The sequence below is a fragment of the Ostrea edulis genome, chromosome 5 (assembly GCF_947568905.1).
Source record: "Ostrea edulis chromosome 5, xbOstEdul1.1, whole genome shotgun sequence".
Taxonomy (NCBI): domain Eukaryota; kingdom Metazoa; phylum Mollusca; class Bivalvia; order Ostreida; family Ostreidae; genus Ostrea; species Ostrea edulis.
Genome location: NC_079168.1, coordinates 50,624,064 through 50,645,284, shown reverse-complemented (window position 1 = coordinate 50,645,284; position 21,221 = coordinate 50,624,064). Strand labels below are relative to the sequence as shown.

Here is a 21,221-nt window from a genome sequence, read left to right as displayed (position 1 = left end):
ATGGAAATTTCAATGTTGGAATACCTGATCACCAAAGACCACGAAGATATTGTCATTGAGGAACTCTAGCATATTTTTTATTTCAACTTCAGAGTACTTGTGTGTGGAATTAGACTGGTTTTAACAAAGTAATTTTTTGGATGACTGATCACTAGATATGAATATTTTCGTTTTCCATTTTTGTTGAAGAAGCAACCGTCTATGATGTCAAAAAGTCTAGTTTTTAATCAATCGTGAGGAATGGTCGTGTAAAGTGTTGAAAAGTCATAGGTTTTTATGTTATTGATTCGGGAAAAGTTTTGCGATTTCAAGTTTACTAAAAGTTATTTTTTTAGAATCCACATTTAATTGACACCACTTCTGGCATATGTAGTCGCACAGTAAGTTTGAAATTTCTCCTAAAATTCATCATAAAATTTCCGAAATGCTTGTATTCAAACGAAACTGTTCAAACCCCTGTATCATCAACTAATTTGTTAGTAACCTGCTTTCATTTAAAAACTTATCACACGCAGACCAAACTCTTGCGTATCAAATCAGTTGAGAGACATTAACAACAATTGCAAGTGATAATGAAATATTGCTACATAAATATGGGAAGTTGACGATGGAGAAGCCGAAGTCCCCTCGTTTGTAATGAAGTTGAGTTGTTAGTTTGCCGTTAACATCAATATTCAAAAAAATTACTAAGTATGATTTGGGAGACTGTAGTGTTTTTCATTTCGAGTTCACTTGGATATATCAAAGTGACAAATGAATGAAAATTATTTATATTGTTGATCGATAAAACGTTGTCGATATATTGAAATGTCGAAATGAGGGCCATAGCAAGAATTTTTCTCTTTTCATGCAGAAGCTTCTGAATACATTCCGCTTCATATGAATATAAAAACAAGTCTGCTAACAAAGGAGCACAATTCGTGCCCATGGGAATTCCAACAGACTGTTGGAAGACCTGATCACCAAAGACTACTAAGATATTGTCAACGAGGAACTCCAGAATATTTTATATCAACTTCAGAGTAATTGTGCGTGGAATGAGAGTGGTGTTCAACAAAGTTATTTTCTATGACTGATCGCTAAATACGAATATTTTCTTTTTCCGTTTTTTGTTGAAGAAGCAACTGCCTATAATGTCAAAAATTCTAGTCTTAATTTGTCATGAGGAATTGTCATGTAAAGTGTTGAAATGTCATATTTTTAATGTTGTTAATTTGAGAAAGGTTTTGTGATTTCAAATTTTCTCAAACTTCTTTTGAATCTTTTAGAATCCACAATATGATTTACACCACTTCTGGTATATGGTGTGGCACAGTATGTTTGAAGTTTCTTCATCACATACGATTCTTTGGTAGAGTGTCATTTCTCATTCATCACAGAGTCTGGATCCTGTGATCCCTTAGTGTTCGATTTTAAGAAAAATTCAAATATGGATTTATGGACGGTACTACAGTGTACATGTAAAAGAGTACTATTTGTATCGACGTTTTAAAACTGAGCAGGTATCATAAGCTTCTACAGATAATACAATGAAAAGGAATGCTGCAAATAATTTATTTAAACATTTCTTTCATAAAATTTAACAAAGTACTGTTTTTAAAGGTCGATCGTTTGGTAGGGCGTTGTCACTGTTTACGAACATCTAACATCCATGGGAGAGGGTATCCTCAATAACCACATAGTCTCCTATTATTTTGAAATAGGCACATTTGTTAACACCTTTTCCCTTTACAAGAGAGAATTTTGTTTTTCCGTATTTCACATCCGCTTGCAGTTTTCCAGTACCATCTTTACTGAGAGTGACAGTATATTTACATTGGTTGCGATAGTGGGATTCGTAGTGGCAACTTCCAGAAACCTTGTAAATCACCTTGCAATCTGGTCCCTTTTCTTGCTCGACATCACAGGCAGCTTTTAATAATAATGCGACATATGTAAATATACGTATGAACGTATATTATGAGAGATTTAAAGATGGGTCATTTACCAGCTAATTCATGCAATTAAATATCCCCACACTTCAGTCATTAAGATGATTCTCAATCAATCTATAGATATATAATAAAGAAAAACATGAAATAATTTATGTAATCATTACAGCTTTAAAGCCTCTATTGTAGGCGAAAAACAACTCGCTTTTTGGTATTGCTTATCTTGTGAAAACATTTACCACATTCAGGAATGTCGCAAAACTCCCAGCGTTTAGTTTTGTCTGTTGTATAGCACCAGGGCTTTGGCTCTCCATCCGGGTTTCTGCAGTAGTTTACTTGATTACTAAGACGTTTGCTAAATGAGTGACTGTGTGGTGTCTTTACAGACCAGGCCTGACATTTGATACCAGACTTTGTGACAGATTTTGTTCCCTCATAGTTTTGACCTTTCGGTTCCGTTAGACATTCTTCAAAATAAATATACATATGATGATTTTATGAATTCAATAGACAATATTGTAGATTTTACTAATACATTTTCAAGTTGTGTTATCGAGTAAGATGCATTTATCTACAATAAAATATACCCTACCTTCTGCTTCACCAGCTTTTGGGGTGTCTGAAAATAATATAAAACGAAAATAATTTGAATGTACTGACAATACAGATATTAAAGAACAATATACTGCAAGATCTTCCAAACATACTGCACTGAGGCAGGTCACAAAACTCCCATCGAGTTTTTGGGTCCGTGGTGTAGCACCAGGTGTGGGGCTCGCCGTCGGGGTTACGGCAGTGGTTTTTGGGAAGGTGGGTAAATCCGTGCTTGTGGGGGTTTTGAGAAGACCAGGCCTGGCAGGATTTACCAGACTTAGTCTTATTCCAGGTCCCCGCATAATCACTTCCATCAGCGGTCTTCACGCAGTCTACAAAAAGGAAATATATATTCTTCATTTTTTTCATTCTGATTGCCATAATTAGATTAGTGAGGATGTATATGACATCGTTTTATCTTTGTGTTTATCAACGAATCGTGCGAGACAGTCACCATTGGATACTTCCTCTTCAACAACTGCAAGAAAAAAAAGAAAAGACTAACTTTTCTGTTTTGTCATTGTATATTCATGTATGGAAAGATGAAAATATCAAACTGTAATGTACCTTCTCTGTAACAGACGTCAAATTTCCCGCCACATTTGCCTGACACCCATATTTCATCTCCATGTCGTCCGTAAGTTTTTCCAGCCACACAATTTGAACTCAACGATTTTGGATCCACATTGAGAACGAGTTCTGCTTTAGGTACAATACAAACAGATCGTTTGCCACCTGAGGAACTACACTGCACTACTTCTTTTTTATCTTTACAAATTGTTGGAGGTTTCTTGGCTGTAAAGAAAGGGTCGTGTGTAGACGGAAAAGGTACCATCATTGATTAACGTGTAATTCTTCAACCCTCGGTAATTTATACTGAATTGGATTGAAAGGATAAAGTGTCTATAAAATATCATAGGAAGTCTTTTTCTCTGACCCACATGTAACAAACATTAAATCCCACTGATAGCTGCTTCATTATGCTGTGTAATCACCAAGTATGGAGTATACCGGTATTTATAGTGGTTTTCACAGTATCAAAAACACATATTCATACCCTACGCAAGCAAAATTGAAATAAATCTTAGTTTAGTTCAGCTAAAATAAAATTTCTTGCAGTTAAGTCTTCTCTAGATAAAAAAAAAATCAAACATTCCTGTTTTCACGTTTGTATGAAAAAGTGAAGATAACGAACAGTGATCATTGGCTGTTATCAAAAACTAAAACCTAACAGGTCAGAAAGAGGCCCGCGATAAATCTGAAAAAAACTAGAAACCTGACAGGTCAGAAAGAGGCCCGCGATAAATCTGAAAAAAAACTAGAAACCTGACAGGTCAGAAAGAGGCCCGCGATAAATCTGAAAATCGAGGGTGGTCTTCTTCTGTCTAACCTAAGTATTATGAATAAAATATTCACAAGGAAACTTTAGTTATCGCGAGTCATGAAGTGCTGACAGACGGACAGAGTGACAACCGTAGGAATTAGAGTATTAGTTTAAATTCTATGAAAATCTGGAAAAAATCTTCAAATTCATGGGTGCCATAGAAAGTGTTTTTAATAAAACATTCGAAGTCTTATTACTCTGTAACTACAAATCGCGATAAACCTGGCCATCAAAAGTTATCTTTCTCTGTCTAATCCAAGTATGATGTATAAAATGTATGACAATCTTTCCAAGGAAACTTAAGTTATAAGGTGTCATAGAAAGTGCTGACGGACAGACAGACGGAAGGACAGACAGAGTGATTATTATTGGGTATCAGTCGTATGGCGCGACCCTAATAACGTCCTAAAATTTGTTCTTTTCTTTAAAATTCGAATTATTTTCTTATACCTTTGTTAGATGTCATTGCTTTTACGGAAATTCTGTGAAAAGCATTTCTTGTATCACTTTTAGGCAAAACTATCATCTTTCGTATACCCAGTATAATAAAGATTGTCAATAAAAAAAACTTACGCGGACCAAACTTAGTGTTTTTGTACACAGCAAGTCTCCAGGTTCCTCCACAAGCCTGCTCACGATCCCCGGTACAAGGCTTACTGCAATCACTGTCGGCCTTCTTCTTGCTTAATTTGTTTCCACAGAAACACTCCTTACCATACTAAGGGGTGAGAAATTCAATGCTATCTTTTTCCAATATATATTGAAAGATTGTAACCTTAAAGCAATCATTGTTTTCTGAGAAAGTGTTAAACAAGAGGTCCATGGACCACATCGCTAACCTGAGTCACCTTGGCCCATACTTACAGATTTTCTTTGTATATTCGCATGTAAAACTTTTGTTATCCCTATTGTGGCCCCAACGTACACCCAGGGGCTATGACTTTTACAAACATTAATCTGCACTATGTCAGGAAGCTTTCATGTAAATGTAAACTTCTTTGGCCAAACGGTCATTGGGAAGAAGATTTTTCAAGATTGTCAATATATATTTGCATGTAAAACCTGCATCCCCTATTGTGGCCCCATCTTACCCTCGGGGGCTATGATTTTAACAAAATTGAATCTGGACTATGTCGGGAAGCTTTCATTTAAATGTAAACTTTTCTGGCCCAGTGATTTTTCAGAAGATTTTTCCTATATATTTGTATGTAAAACCTCGATGCCCTATTGTGGTCCCATCCTACCCCCGGAGGGCATGATTTTAACAAAGTTAAATCTGCATTATGTCGGGAAGCTTTCATGTGAAGTTGTACTTTCCTAGTCCAATGGTTTTTGAGAAGAAGAGTTTTAAAGATTTTCCCTATAAATTTGAATGAAAACATTTCATCCCGTGTGGATCATGATTTTAGCAAACTTGAATCTGCACTATGTACAACTTATACGGTACCAATTTTGATGCACCAGATGCGCATTTCGACAAATAATGTCTCTTCAGTGATGCTCAACCGAAATGTTTGAAATCCGAAATAACAATGAAGTTTTAGAGCTATTATAGCCAAAAACAGCGTGCCAAAAAAAGTGGAGTCAAATTCGTCTAAGGATAAGAGCTATGCATGAGGGAGATAATCCTTAATTTTGAAATGAATTTCTAAATTTTATAACAGCAATTAAATATACATCCGTATTTTCAAGCTAGTAACGAAGTACTTAGCTACTGGGCTGTAGAGACCCTCGGGGACTAACAGTCCACCAGCAGAGGCCTCGACCCAGGGTCATAATGTAAAACTTATACGGTACCAATTAAGCATTCAGGTAAATGTCAGCTCCTCTGACCCAGTGGTTCTTGAGAGAAAGATTCTTAAGTGACCCCATCTTATTTTGCATTTTTGTGATTTGCTCCCCTTTGAAGGAGACATGGCCCTTCATTTGAACAATCTTGAAAGCCCTCCACCCAAGGATGCTTTTTGAGAAGTTTGGTTGAAATTTGCCATGTGGTTCTGGAGAAGAAATCGAAATTGTGAAAAGTTTACATACAGACGGACAGACGACGGACAACAGGCGATCAGAAAAGCTCATTTGAGCTTTCAGCTCAGGTGAGCTAATAATTGAGAAATTGTGCACTCCTGCATGTTCTAGAATTGAATTGTTCTCACCTCAAGCCCATAATATTTAGTGCCGGCTTTAACACAAAATTTTTCGCATTTTTCTACAGTCATGGTCTTGGAGATCGTCAACTTTTTGCTAAATGTTCTCTTCCGTTGGTCCACATAACATCCGACATAATCTAAAATTTTATATATGTGCTATTGTTCTCGAAATCAAAGATTGAGGGCATATTGTTTTGGTCGACCTGTCTATCGACCCGTCTTATTGCCATTTTGTCTCTCAAAAACTTTAAACCTGGTTTTGAATTGCGCAACAAAGGCTTCACACAAGGTGAACTAAACAATATCACTGATAAAGATAAAGATCATAAGTCATAAAGATCTTACTATTACACAAATAAATCAGGTTTATTCCGAAATATATAGCATGCAGGGAAAGGAAAACATTTTGAACAATACTGTGTATTTCGTACAGATGAAATTATTTCTTACCTTTCCGGACAATAGCAGCTGAAAACAAACATACACATTGATTTCAATGAAAATTGCAACATGACAAAACTTATCTTTAATATTTCTCTCTTTTTATATCATTCCAGTTGATTAATATGTAAATTACTTGGTTTGTATTTTGGATTTTGGTAAACTGCCATCCTCCAATTGCCGCCACAAGCCTGTTCTCGATTTCCTCTGCATGACTTCATGCATTCACTGTCCTTCTTCTTGGTAATCTTTGTTAGTTTGTCACCACAGAAGCACTGTCTAGTAGCCTTAAAAGAAGCTCCTGGCACTCAACAAATATTATCACAAGACAAAAGAGAGGTGATATAAAAAAAATTATGAAGGTGCGTTTCATGTCAAATACAACTAGTACATGACTAATAAACTTGCACTTTATTTTTGATCGCTAAAAATTTGAAAAATTCATTTGACATTTTTCTAAATAATGATAGCATGAATGCCTAGTTTTGCGCCATTTCCAGTTATTTGACGTCAGCAATGAAGCATCTGATCATACGTCATCTTTATTTTATTAAACATATCCATCTTAGTACTTTTTAAAATTATAAATACTCCGCTCCTGTTACTGGTAAAGAGAAGAGAATAAAAAACGTGCACTTTTTGCAACAATAGTCAAAGAATTTCATATATGTGGATGGATGGCGTGTTTTTAATAACTAGTATAAATCAGGAAGCTGTGAAATGAAATAAATTCTAGGGGAGCAAAGCAGGCTTTACATTGTACACAGTAAATGTGCAAATATATAATCATGTATACATAAACGTATATTAAACTTAAATCTAATAATATGACAAATCACTTCAATAATGGAAACGAGAAAATTAATTCTAGACCTACCTTTTGTGTGTCAAACGCCCGATAAATAATACTTCAGCCATGTGTCAAAATTGAATCATAAACCTTATACACTGTTGTTTTTTTTATCGACGAAAGGGCCATAATGTTAAGTACTGTATATTATAAAGCCAAAGGGTTGTTAAGTGACATAAAATTAACAATGTACTAACATAGCTATAATTTTACCTGCACGCCATAATATTTGAACTTCAGATCCGTGCATGTCTTCCTACATTTATCTACGGTCATTGAATAAGATGAAGTTCTCTTTCCTTTCAGAATGCGGAATGCGTGATCTTTGTAGCAACCGACATATTCTGAAATAAATTCAGTGAACATCCCGGTATATACACTGTATACATGTATGTATTATTGCGTAAAATAAAGAAATCGACTGATTTCAAATTTTTTAATGGTATTTCAAAACTGCTTACCCTTCTTCACGATTGCAGCTTTGAAATAAAAAAAAATAGTTTTAAAAATGTAATGAAGAGAGAAGACAAACACATTTTCACTATGGTTTCAATGAAGCATTAGAAAACAAATTAATGCTTCATTTTCTTCGAAAATCTACAGATATTCAGTACATCGAGTAAGTACTTGTAGTGTATATATATACCCTAATAATATGAAGAGGAAAGTGACTTTCGAAAGCCATAACCACATAGTAAAGTACCGCACCCATCAAAACAAACTTACTGTGTTTGAAAGCAGGGTTCTCATACACCGCAAGTCTCCAGGGGCCACCGCATGCCTGCGATTTATCTCCCTTGCATGAATGTGTGCACTCCCCGTCAGATTTTACTACTTTTTTCATCAGTTTGTTGCCACAGAAACATTCGTGTGTAGCCTGCATTGCCAAGCATAAATGTAGATGTATGAAACTGTTTATGAAATCTTTATTTTAGAACGTCAGGAAAAATTCATGTTACAAATATGAAATAAAAATCAACGTGCTCTCCAAATGTCAAAACTATGAAAGACGTGTTGTAATATTCTGTACTGCACAAGCATAAGTTGTATGTGTTACAATTCAAATTCGACATGATATATTTTACCTCTAGACCATAATATTTCATTTTCAAAGTAATGCATGTTTTTCTACACATGGTCACTGTCATTTTGGACGAGACTGTTTTCTTGTCTTTCAGTGTTCTTGAACGCTGGTCCTGGTAGCAACCCACATATTCTTTAAAATCAAAGCACAGTAAACATTAGATTATCAGAAAGCAAAAATAAAGATGCTAGGAGATCTAGACTTCAGCAAAATGGAATATTAATGGTCCGAAGTCTGTAGGATTTCTTGTGTTGTTCTGTACATTGATTTTTAATTAAAATAACTCACCTTTCTGAACAATGTTGGCTAAAAATATAAAAAGAAAATCGTTGAATAGTTCAAATTATTACCAAACGTACCAGAATAAATGACTTAGAACATTAGTCATACAAGTTAATGTTGTTGTTCATATCATGAACTCGTGTAAATTTTAAGACGAGTCGCTTACTTTTATATTTCCTATTCTTGTAGACAAGTACTCTCCATCTTCCGCCACAACCTTGCTTTTTGTTCCCACCACAGGGCATCTTACACTCGCTCTGATGTCTTTTCTTATATTTTGATAGGTAATTACCACAGTGACACTCCTTCCCAACCTTTCCATTGAAGATATAACCCAATATTAATCATATACATTGCCTTTTAATGGGTGAGTTGATCATTATCAGATCATAGCTATTCATATCAAGTTATTATATAACATCGGATTATTTTTCAATGTTCTTCAATGTAACTGTTATGATTTTAGTGCAGTGCGCAAGATCGTCAATACCATGTAATAATTGAGCTTTCATAAAAAGAAGTCCAAAAGGTGTATGTAGCTTCGGCAAGTACCATGCAAATTAGATAAGATACGAAGCAAAAACATGGAAACTCAAATTACATTTTCAAATATCATACTTCATTTAGACCTTATTTTAAAGCGACACGTTTCAATTAGTTAATCCACGCTCTTGTCTGCTTTTTATAATACTTCCTTCCAAAGGAATACGAAAAAACTTCCATTGAAATTTCATTTTAGGGTGTTTTATATTTTCTTCTTTTTATCTTTCATTCAATCGCGATCGTTCCTACTAGTAATACATCATCGCTAAGAACACCTACCTGCATTGTTATAGCACATTTTACAAAAAAATTGCCAAAAATCTGGCCATATCCGGATCTCGCAAGATTTTAAGTAATTAAAAGCAAGCCGAAATTGACATTTACGATCGTGCGTATTGACAGTATGATTTATTATTAGATCACTTGAGATGAGAGGTCAAAACCGCTTTTCTGAACTTTGTTGTATGCCGCGTTTATGCCGTCTGTCTTACTTTTTAATTACATTCTAAACGTCTTCTTAAATAATATTGGGTCAATTTAAACTTCCGTTGGTAAAGGAGATTCAACTTTGATGAATTGAAATAATATAGATATGATGTGGTGTTTGAAAAGCTTCTTCCCAAGATAAATATGATAATAGCCGTTTATGTTTAAAACATACTTGGCTTTTGTTTGTTTTACGTCCTGTCGAGAATTTTTCACTCATATTGAGACGACACCAGCTGTTGGCGAAGGACCACAAATTTAGACCTATGCTCATGGACGTAGCAGTGATGGTTCTTTCACGTTCACCGGCAATATGGTGACGTCTCCATATGAGTGAAATATTCTTGAGATGGACGTTAAACAATATACAATCAACCAACGCCTGCCGCGACACGGGGCCTCCGTTTTTTATGTCATATCCGAAAGACCCATGATTATCATTTCTGAATGCCAAGCGTTTGGCTAAGGAGCATTCACTACCTATGTTAACGTCTCAGGTTTGACGCGGCCATGACACGCGTGGGAATAAAACTCACGACCTTCCGGCTACGAAGCGAACACTCTACCAATAAGCTACTTGTTGAAAGAAACAGTAGAATATTGTACAATTCAGCAAAGTAGAATGTATAACAAATATGAATGTATAGCAAAAAACATCGTCAAAATCAGAAAGTGTCATTTTGTTTCTCAAAAGATTAATTCCGAAACATTTTCGCATAGGGACTATTCAGTATATTATTCTCATAAAAGTGGTTTGCAATCATCAAAATAGTTCTCGGTGGAATTTCATTTAACACTTGTATTACTTGTTTAAGAAATTTTATTTGGCAAAGCACTAAACTGACCAAGGACACAAACAGTTAGATAAATCCTAGGGACTACCTTTCCCTTTTCAGGACATTCGAAAAAGTTTACCTATAAAGAATACCAATGATTGATTGTTTAGCTGTTTTCCGCCACACTCAAAAAAATTTCACCTATCTGGTGCCGCCCAGTTTTTATTGGTGGAAGAGAGAACTCAGATACAATGTACCTGGAAGAGACCACTGATCTTCCGAAAGTATAATTATACTGGGAAACTTTCTCACTTACCGGCGCGAGCAGGATTCGAACCCGCGCCGACCAGAGGTAAGAGGCCGTGTGCTTTTGAGCGTGATGCTATAACTACTCGGCGACGGAGGCCCCAAAATACAAATGAAGGATAGGGCCAACACGGACACCTGGACGCACCAGAGGTGGGATCAGGTGTTCAGGAGGACTAAGCATCACATTCCTATTTCAGAAGACAAAAGTATGTGAAATAATCAGTAACAATACAATAATTCTGTCTTCTGAACAGTAATTCATATGAGTCTCTTATTGGTTGACTCGCTTTAATTTAATTTCTTCAGTGCTAAATAGAATTTAACGTACGCATTATTTTATCGGGCTCACGGCAGATGTGACCGATCAACATGGGATACATACTCCTCCTGGACACCTGATAAGTGTTGGTACTTGCCGTCATTTCTATTATTTATAGGTAAAACTTTTTTGTTTCTTTCGAGAAGAGACAGGTCGTTCCTAACATTTATCTTATTGTTCGTGTCGTTATTTTGAAATTTTGAGCAACGAAATTTGTGCAAACAACATGATTTTACCTCTAGGCCATAATATTTTGCGTTCTTCTTTTCACATATCGCTCGACATTTCCCAATTGTCATTTTACTTGAATGTGACTTCCCAATGTTTAATGTTCGTGCAGGCTGGTCTTTGAAGCATCCCACCAAGTCTTGTTGAAAATTGAAAAATATCATTGATACATGTGAAGACCTTCAGATAATGTACATAAAAGTGTTAGAAAATATCTTAGAAATATATACATGCATAATATTGAAACAATGCACATGCATACCGCATGGCATTTCACAGTAAAACGTCACCAAACACCTAATTGATTTATTTATTTTTGAAAATGATATCGGAGTAGTTGGAACGTACCTTTTTTCACAATGTTAGCTGAAAATGAAAGACATTTTGTGAAAGTAATTCTTCAATTAAAAACAGGTTCTACAATAAATCTTGTGTTTGAAACTTGTAAGATAGTAAATGTTATCATGGAACATGAGATTTGTTGATGAAACAGATACATGTTTACTTTAGTTTGAAATAATGAGAATATTTGCCTACATTTGTATGCTACATTCTTGTATATTAGAATTCTCCACCCGCTGCCACAAGCCTTGGATCTATCCCCTTTGCATGGGTCCATACACTCTTTCTTGGGTCTTCTCTTGTGTCGTTTTAGATAATTGCCACAGAAGCACTCTCTGCCAGCCTGGTGAAAACCAAATGATGTTAAAATGAAAACGTGAAGTTAACGAACTCCTATAAAGAAAACAAAATAAAGAGTGGGTCAAACGATATGTATATATAATGGTAAAACAACTGGTACAAACTGCATGTAGGTATCATATAAATCAATATCCAATTATACTAATCATGGAATCCTCTAACGAATTTTGAAAAGTATCCATCCCTAGATAAAATAACATTAAGACATGCTTCTATTCATGGAACAATAGTTAAGTAAATTATATGGCGTAAAAGTCTAAGAGAGAGAGAGAGAGAGAGAGAGAGAGAGAACCTCCAATCCATAGAACTTCTTATTCTCCTTTATACATCTCTTTTTACACATGTCGGGAGTCATGTTGTTTGACGTTGTCCTACCGTTCCGAAGGACTCTGTCACGTTGGTCAATGAAACAACCAAGCAGAGCTGTGTATGAAAACAAAATGTGAGTCACAACGTTCCTCCTCGCCGTTTTACTTTAATGCATTTCTAATCATAATCCTATCCTATTGGAACCAGGTTTTGTTTGGTTGCTTTTTGTTTTACGATCCATTCAAAAACTTTTAACTGATATACAGACCTCACCAGATTTCGATGAAGTGCCACAAATTTTGTTTGGAGCTCAGAATCATAGCTGAGCAGTAAGGGTTCTTTATCGTATCAACGCCTACCGTAACACAGGACTTCCTTTCGCAAAGTCATCTCCTAATTATCCGCGACTTTCACATCTAATGTCGGGTGCTTGATGAAGGATTATTCACTATCTATGTTAAAAAGTCTTAGGTTTGACGCCGGGATCATGAATCAAACCCGGTTCTTCCAGTTGGAAAGCGAGCACCCTAGCACCCAGTCTACCGCGACCGGCAGGAACTAAGTAAGCTTCGTTTGGATAAGATCTAACTTCTTTACCTACATCAATGATAACTCAGTATGCATTTTTAGAGATTTGATGACCATATATTCCGTATATCAGTAAAAAAACAAACAGAATATGTCAAATATAGGCATAGAAACGACAGGCACTCTGCGATTAGGAAACATTCCACTCATGTTGTCTTCAAGTGGTTTATTTAGAAAGATATTACCAAACAAACAAATAATCCTCTGCGTTATGAAAGTACAAATTTCAACATATATTACAATAACATACCTGGCATTGTTTCAAAATGTAAGACAGGTAATTTGTTCTAAAGAATGGCTTTCTGTGCTTACCTCCTGAAGAAACATGAACTGTAAGTAAACATCAAAAGGAAAGTAAGCACCTACTTGATTACCAATACAAAACATTCATACAGCTATCTTTGGTCTTGAATGATCTTTATTAAACTCTTTGATATTCAGAATTCGGTTTAAGAACATGACGTACACTACATTTTTCAGATTACATACTCCAATTTTTACTGACTCAAGTCAGCGAAAACATCATACATAACGCAAACTAGTCAAATATCTGATCATTTGGTATTTTCCTATTTTTGTTATTATCTATTACCTAACAACAGCAATGTTAGTTGGTAACGTATCTTTTTACGGTATTGGGTAACTTATTTTGTTGCTATTTGTTAACGTTCTTTGTTATCACAAGTTAGCTTACTTTTCTTGTAGTTAGAGTTCCGGTACACAGTTAGTCTCCAAGGACCGCCACAACCCTGTCTGTGATTGCCATTGCACTTTTTTGTACATTCCCCTTCATCTTTCAACACTCTCCTCGTCAAGGTGTCTCCACAATGGCACTCATTTCCATTCTAACCAAATTCAAATGTATAGTTTTAAAGTCGATAGAAATGGGTTTCTAAAACCCTGAATGAACATATACTTTAAAGCATTAAAAATACAATACAAAGATATACAGCGACATTGCAATCCCTTTACTTAAACATAATAGACATTTTATCAATTTGAAATAATCTATAGTGTGTTCTGGGTTTTATCGGATAAACATTTTGGCAAGATAATGTACAATAAATATTACCTCCAGTCCAAAATACTTGGCGTTGACTTTTTTGTGTGAGCAGATTGATCTACATTTTTGGAATGTCATATGTCGTGACGTGCTCTTCTTTCTATTCAAGGTTCTAGCCCACTGGTCTTTGTAGCAACCCACAAAGCCTGAAGTACAGTTATTTCATCAATTATTGTAGTGTTTATAAGCACATAAATTCAAATCCAATTGCATTTCTATTAATTACAAGTTCATCAGTTTGCTAGTCTTACCTGTTTTTACTAGGTTAGCTGGTAAAAAGAAATAAAAGATAAGTTGATTAACTACTAGTACATACGGGAAATAATACTTCAGATTTACAATGGCATTCTACATAAAACTGCAAACTACACGTCAATTTCAAACTTATCATTGTAGTCCATGGATAACTTGAATTTTGTTGATATACATCTACATTCATGTAGTTGTTATATGTTTGCTTATTACATGCATTCTGTTGCTATAACTGTAGGTCCATTAGGCTGTAACATGATCATCCGATGCATTTGACCTGTTGCTTTTATGTTTAAATATCACATTCGTTCTGTTGATGTATGTCTGTCACTAACATTCGTTCTGTTGTTGTATGTCTGTCACTAACATTCGTTCTGCTGTTATATGTCTGTCACTAACATTCGTTCTGTTGTTGTATGTCTGTCACTAACATTCGTTCTGTTGTTGTATGTCTGTCACTAACATTCGTTCTGTTGTTGTATGTCTGTCACTAACATTCGTTCTGTTGTTGTATGTCTGTTGTTAACATTCGTTCTGTTGTATGTCTGTCACTAACATTCGTTCTGTTGTATGTCTGTCACTAACATTCGTTCTGTTGTTGTATGTCTGTCACTAACATTCGTTCTGTTGTTATATGTCTGTCACTAACATTCGTTCTGTTGTTGTATGTCTGTCACTAACATTCGTTCTGTTGTATGTCTGTCACTAACATTCGTTCTGTTGTTGTATGTCTGTCACTAACATTCGTTCTGTTGTTATATGTCTGTCACTAACATTCGTTCTGTTGTATGTCTGTCACTAACATTCGTTCTGTTGTTATATGTCTGTCACTAACATTCGTTCTGTTGTTGTATGTCTGTCACTAACATTCGTTCTGTTGTTATATGTCTGTCACTAACATTCGTTCTGTTGTTATATGTCTGTCACTAACATTCGTTCTGTTGTATGTCTGTCACTAACATTCGTTCTGTTGTTATATGTCTGTCACTAACATTCGTTCTGTTGTTATATGTCTGTCACTAACATTCGTTCTGTTGTTATATATTTGCTCTTAACATTAGTTCTGTTGTATGTTTCCCTCGTACATTTGCTTTGTTGTTATATCTTCGCCCCCTAACATTAGCTCTCTCATTATATGGTTGCCCCGTTTATTCATTAAATTGTTATATGGTTGCCAGGTACATTCATTAAATTGTTATATGGTTGCCCCGTACATTCATTAAATTGTTATATGGTTGCCCCGTACATTCTTTCTGTTGAGATGTGTTTGCTTTTTTATATTTGTTCTGTTGTTGTATGATTTGTTCTGTGTTGTATGTTTTCCCCGTACATTTGTTTTGTTGTTTGTTTCGTGGTTTTGTTGCTATATCTTTCCCTATTGCATTCGATCTTTGATATTATATGTTTTTCAATGTAATGTTAATAATATACTTGTACATTTGAATTTGTGGTTTTTGTAGATGACGATTCTCCATTGGCCTCCACATCCTTGCGCGTAATTTCCTCTACATGGCATCATACATTCAGAAGTGGGTCTCTTGTTTTTAAATTTCATGAAATCACCGACAAAACACTCGTGTCCTACCTAAAGTAGAAATTCATCTGAATGAACGATTCTGATGCATTTATAAAGCAAGAGCTCAAAGTACTGGTTCTTTCATTTCTGTATCGTTGTATAATGTATACAGTAGATAACGGTCGGTCTGGAGAATCTGAGTTTTTATTTAGAAACGTAAGTATCCATATTCTAAAAGCTTTAGAAGTGATCTAACACGTATCTCCGACTGTCCAAAAAATAGTTGATCCGCCCAATTACAATGTACTTACCTGCATCCCAAAATATTTTGCATTTTCTCTTTGAGCTCGGGATCGACATTTTGCCAAGTCCATAGAGGAAGACGAAGTTCTAGAACCCCTCAACACTCTATCTCTCTGATCCTTGTAGCAACCCACCAAACCTCAGTAATATTTCATAGGAATAAATATTGACATTCCAGTTATAAGTATTGCAAGGAAGACATTATTGTAATTCCTGGCGTAGTTACACTGGTGAAGACGGTTAAATTATTCACTTTTAATCATATCTCCTTGAAAGTTGATGGTGTTTTCCAATAGAAGAGAATTTAGTCTTTTTCACCCATGTCAGGGAATCGTTATTGTGAAGTGACTAAAATTGATTTAGTTATTCATTGCGAAAAATTGAAAAATTAAAACAATTAACTGACTGGCATGCAAACGGCACACTTTATTGAGAAAATGATAAAGCAGAAAAGTATGGTTCTCAACCTCATGTTATCAAACAATCGGATATTTCTTTGCGTTATACAGATACAAATATCAGAATGTAATATGTGTCAGTTAAATCATAATTATACATGTCCCTTGGATTTCTGTTATAAGAATGCCATAAATATGTGCTTACCTCCTTTTAAAACATGAGCTGCAAAAAACATCAAAAGAAAGAAAGGTTAGTAATCGATGCAAAAAAGGTGTGTCGGTAATATGTAACTTACTGTGTTGAATCCATTATTCAATTGAATGAGTAATATTTTTTAATTTGGTTTTTTTTGGTTTTTTTTTTTTTTTTTTTTTTTTTTTTTTGCTGATGTTGGCAACTAATTATTCATTAGTTTACTTTTTTTGTAGTTAGAGTTCCGGTAGATGGTTATTCTCCAAGGACCGCCACAACCCTGTCTGTGATTGCCATTGCACTTTTTCGTACATTCCCCTTCATTTTTCAGAACTTTCCTCGTCAGATGATCTCCGCAGTGGCACTCGTTTCCATTCTAGCCGAATACAAGAAAATTAAACTAAATTTCTTGATATTGTATGTTTAAAGCCATCATAAACGAAACATATTGTAAAAACTGTCTTGTGCCCTATAATAGGCCGATGTTAAATTAATTACAACGAACGTTTCGATAATTATGATAATGATGAAAATAACTGCCATCGATTATTTTTCGTGAAGATTGCAGTAAACTCAAACTGATGTAAAAGGTTTAAGAAATTTTTTTTTATCAGTGGGGTTGTGATTTTCAACAGAGGATAATAGTTTAGTTACCTCCATTCCAAAATACTTGGAGTTGACTTTTTTGTGTGAGCAGATTGATCTACATTTCTCAAACGTCATACGACTTGACGAGCTCTTCTTTCTCTTTAAGGTTCTAGCCCACTGGTCTTGGTAGCAACCCACGAAGCCTGAAGAAGAAACTCTATGTGATAAATCAGTTTTGATAGAAAGGCAAACATTTAAATCAACTGTTGTTCATACCATTTACAAAGTAATCGTCGTAAACTATTCTTACCTGTTTTAACCAGGTTTGCTGGTAAAAAAGAAAAAAGGAAAATAGAATATATACTCTGAGTTTCAAAATAGAAGTGACAATCTATAATTGCAAATTTCATAAATTCAAAAATTGTTATCTAGAGTAATTTTCATTTTTGTTGCCATGCATGTACAGGGATTTTGCGATCCATTTCTCATCATGTATTTTGAGTTGCATTTTTGTTATTTATTAGTTTGTTGCGTTTACTCGTCATGTTGTATTCCTTCTAAAATCAAATTGTGTTAACATGTGTTAGTCTGTATTAAGTTTCATTTTTCAATTTGTTTGTCTGTTGTTTTACTCCTATAGAGACATCACCAGTTGTAGGTGAAAAGCCACAAATTCTGACTTAAGCATGGCGCTCAAGGCTGTAGCAGTGAACGGGGGATCGAACTTCTATGTCCGTACCGATCGTGGTAGTGTTGTGGTCAGGGCGCTTAATTTGCTGCCGGTAAGCCCGGGTTCGATTCTTGGCGCTGAGTCAAACTTAAACATTTAACATAGGTGGTGACTGTTAATTCTGTAAGCGTCCAGTATTAGAAGTGAAAGTCTCGGATCTTTGGGGGAATGACCTTTAAATCAAAGGTCTCTTCTCGACTAGTTGTATTCGGGTTCACACACGCGTCACCAATTACTCTGAAGAAAATGCATCGCTTATTTTTAATTGTATTCACATGTTTTGAAGTTGCAGATTATAAATTGTTGAAACGGTGGGTCTGTGTGAGATCTCAACAAATGGGGATTCAACGTTTAGCATGGGTGTATTCCAAAGAACATCGTATTAATGTATAATTTAAATACATTCTCATATAGAGAAGATACAGGCCAGTTTATCTGATATAATACCCCTCCCTTCAAAATATATCAAGTATCGGGGTCCTATGCACGGTTTCGATTTAATATTGCATTTGGAGCAATTACGTTATAGGAGGGGGGGGGGGGGGGGGCTTTGGCTTTAGGCGAGAGAGTTAAGCTAGTATCATCAGTATAAATTATGTGCATAATTATTGATAAAAGTCTGACGTCTGAGTAATATAGGACACTGGCGGATGCACTCTGTTTTATTGTTTGTTTGTTTTTTGTTTTTTATCTTTAACAAAAAGTGGAAACTTCTGTGTGTATCCTCGCACCTAAAATTGTGATTTCTCATATAAACAGTTTAGGGCAAAATATACGTTATGTTTATTAAATATAATAGCTAAATGTTACAAACTGATACTTTGTGCTAAGTGCTTAGTCAACTTTCTGAGTATTTCATAATTGTCATTATCGGGCTTGATGTTCGTGTAAGTTATTTCCATAAAACAAGCAACAAAGTTAAAAAGTTAAGAAAAATCAAACACATTTGAGTGTGTTTATACCACAGCAAAAGACGAACGAACGCGTCGAATACAACTAGCCCTCATCTCATGCAAGGCATTGGTACAATAACGAAACTACACTCCTACTGCCTTAAGGTTTGTGGCATTAAAGCTAGTGACGCCTCTTCAGATTCTAAAGGAAAGCGACTGGTCTTTTGGTTAAGGCCTTTGGTCTTAAAAACGGAGGTCCCGTCTCATGGAAGGCGTAAGCACGATAAAGAGACCCTCACTCCTACGGCCTTAAGCGACATGCATAGGTAAAAAGTTTGGAATTTAAGCTAGTGACGCCGGTACAGAAGTGAAACATTTTTCGAACGGTACGGAACTCAACACACAAAACAGATATTTTCCACGCTTGCAACATTTACTTCCGTGCAGTAGAGATTGGGTTTTACGTCGAAACATTTTAACGAGTTGAGTCAGTAATTAATGGATTGTTGATTGATTGTATATTGTTTAACGTCTCTCTCTCTCTCTCTCTCTCTCGAGAGAGAGAGAGAGAGAGAGAGAGAGAGAGAGAGAGAGAAAGAGAGATTGTCTCATATGGAGACGTCACCATTGCCGGTGAAGGGCTGCAAAATTTAGGCCTATACTCTGCGCTTATGAACATTGAACAGGGAGGGATCTTTATCGTACCACACCTGCTGTGGCACGGGACCCGGATCCCCACGGGATAATGGAATTGCAGTATACATTTGAATTTGTGTGGGGTTTTTTTGTAGGTGATGATTCTCCATTGGTCGCCACATCCTGTCGTGCGATTGACTGCGTGATGCAAATTTTTCCTGTCTTTCAATAGTATACCTTTCTGCACTGGTTATGCTACTGGTTATTGTAAATGATTTATGATATCTGTAATTGTGGTTATTGTAAATGTCATACATGTAATCTGTAATGTGGTCATTGTAAAAGTCATACATGTATCTGTAATTCTGGTTATTGTAAATGTTATATGTATCTGTAATTGTGGTTATTGCAAATATTATTTACATCTGAATTTGTGGTTTTTGTAGATGACGATTCTCCAATGGCCTCCACATCCTTGGGCGTAGTTTCCTCTACATGGCATCATACATTCAGAAGTGGGTCTCTTCTTGTTATACTTCATAAAATCACCAACAAAACACTCGTGTCCGACCTACAACAAAAATCCATAGCAGTGTACGCTAGTGTTACAAAAGCGGTGCTCTTAATCCAGTTATCTATCATTTGTATAATCTACATTTTGTCTGTGTTATTGTTTCCTTTCTTTCTTTTCCTGAGCTCTTCTTAATGTTAAGTAGGATTTACGTAAGAACACACCAGTCAGTTGTTACTGTTCTTTCTAAAAACGTTATCGAGACTATGATGCGATAACTTACATCGTCTTGTACTACCATTCCAAAATTCTATTGATCCGCCCCTCTATTTACCTGCATCCCAAAATATTTCTTATTCTCTCTTTCAGCTCGGGATCGACATCTCGCCAGGGTCATAGAAGAGGACGAAGTCCTGGAGCCCTTCAACACTCTATCTCTCTGATCCTTGTAGCAACCCATCAAACCTTCAGAGATATTTCATAAACATCATTTTAGAGAAAGAACATTTCCATAAAATTGAAATATTATCCTGAATATTTTTGCTAGTTTTCCGTGAGAAAATTAAATTAGTATACTAAGTATACAAGCTGTTCATTTTCCAATATAAGAGATATCTTGTTGTGGCCTTCAGTTCGACGTTTAGATACATCAACAACGTTTTATCTATCAACATTATCTATTGATATGATACATCTATGTCAACTCGAAATAAAAGACATTGTGCATTCTTCCATATCTTCTTCATATTTGAATGTTTTATGGAACATAGACGTTAACGGCAAACTACCAACTCAACTTAATCAGTTTTTCCATCGTCATTTGCAAATACAATCTAGCATTAGGTCGAAAGTTGTCTGACGTGTGTCATACCAAATGCTAGGCCGTTCTTTACATATGTTATTACTTCATTTACCGGATCAAGATGGAAGCTTTTTCCTTCTAGACACCTGATCCCACCTCTGGTGAGTCCAAGGTTCCGTTTTTGCTCTATTCTTAGTTTTGTATTCCTTATGAGATTGATCATTCTTTGTTATCTTCAATTGTCCTATATTCTTGTGGTCCCCTACACAATGCATGGTGCCTCATTAGGCCCAATATATGACTATAAACATATAACTGATGTGTCTATAATGCAAGGTGAAGATAACGAACAGTGATCAATCT

The 21,221-nt window shown here is 35.5% G+C and overlaps 1 protein-coding gene across 1 annotated transcript in view; it reads right to left on the bottom strand.

The window, feature by feature from the left end:
• Nucleotides 1-1,540: 1,540 nt before the first annotated feature.
• LOC125650402 (uncharacterized) overlaps nucleotides 1,541-21,221 on the bottom strand; it is a 35,872-nt gene continuing 16,191 nt past the window's right edge. Inside the window, exons 15-46 of the mRNA XM_048878679.2 lie at nucleotides 20,391-20,521; nucleotides 19,969-20,116; nucleotides 17,597-17,614; nucleotides 17,353-17,489; nucleotides 16,924-17,074; nucleotides 16,711-16,728; nucleotides 16,116-16,246; nucleotides 15,726-15,873; nucleotides 14,288-14,305; nucleotides 14,046-14,182; nucleotides 13,668-13,818; nucleotides 13,286-13,303; nucleotides 12,369-12,499; nucleotides 11,912-12,059; nucleotides 11,723-11,740; nucleotides 11,383-11,513; nucleotides 8,880-9,027; nucleotides 8,720-8,737; nucleotides 8,433-8,563; nucleotides 8,074-8,224; nucleotides 7,809-7,826; nucleotides 7,561-7,691; nucleotides 6,634-6,784; nucleotides 6,507-6,524; nucleotides 6,063-6,193; nucleotides 4,483-4,627; nucleotides 3,093-3,320; nucleotides 2,980-3,003; nucleotides 2,639-2,857; nucleotides 2,524-2,550; nucleotides 2,171-2,398; nucleotides 1,541-1,911 (exon numbers count right to left, since the gene is read on the bottom strand). Of these exons, the coding sequence (XP_048734636.2) occupies nucleotides 1,643-1,911; nucleotides 2,171-2,398; nucleotides 2,524-2,550; nucleotides 2,639-2,857; nucleotides 2,980-3,003; nucleotides 3,093-3,320; nucleotides 4,483-4,627; nucleotides 6,063-6,193; nucleotides 6,507-6,524; nucleotides 6,634-6,784; nucleotides 7,561-7,691; nucleotides 7,809-7,826; nucleotides 8,074-8,224; nucleotides 8,433-8,563; nucleotides 8,720-8,737; nucleotides 8,880-9,027; nucleotides 11,383-11,513; nucleotides 11,723-11,740; nucleotides 11,912-12,059; nucleotides 12,369-12,499; nucleotides 13,286-13,303; nucleotides 13,668-13,818; nucleotides 14,046-14,182; nucleotides 14,288-14,305; nucleotides 15,726-15,873; nucleotides 16,116-16,246; nucleotides 16,711-16,728; nucleotides 16,924-17,074; nucleotides 17,353-17,489; nucleotides 17,597-17,614; nucleotides 19,969-20,116; nucleotides 20,391-20,521 (3,671 nt within the window). The 3' untranslated portion in view covers nucleotides 1,541-1,642. The remainder of the gene's footprint in view (nucleotides 1,912-2,170; nucleotides 2,399-2,523; nucleotides 2,551-2,638; nucleotides 2,858-2,979; nucleotides 3,004-3,092; nucleotides 3,321-4,482; nucleotides 4,628-6,062; nucleotides 6,194-6,506; nucleotides 6,525-6,633; nucleotides 6,785-7,560; nucleotides 7,692-7,808; nucleotides 7,827-8,073; nucleotides 8,225-8,432; nucleotides 8,564-8,719; nucleotides 8,738-8,879; nucleotides 9,028-11,382; nucleotides 11,514-11,722; nucleotides 11,741-11,911; nucleotides 12,060-12,368; nucleotides 12,500-13,285; nucleotides 13,304-13,667; nucleotides 13,819-14,045; nucleotides 14,183-14,287; nucleotides 14,306-15,725; nucleotides 15,874-16,115; nucleotides 16,247-16,710; nucleotides 16,729-16,923; nucleotides 17,075-17,352; nucleotides 17,490-17,596; nucleotides 17,615-19,968; nucleotides 20,117-20,390; nucleotides 20,522-21,221) is intronic.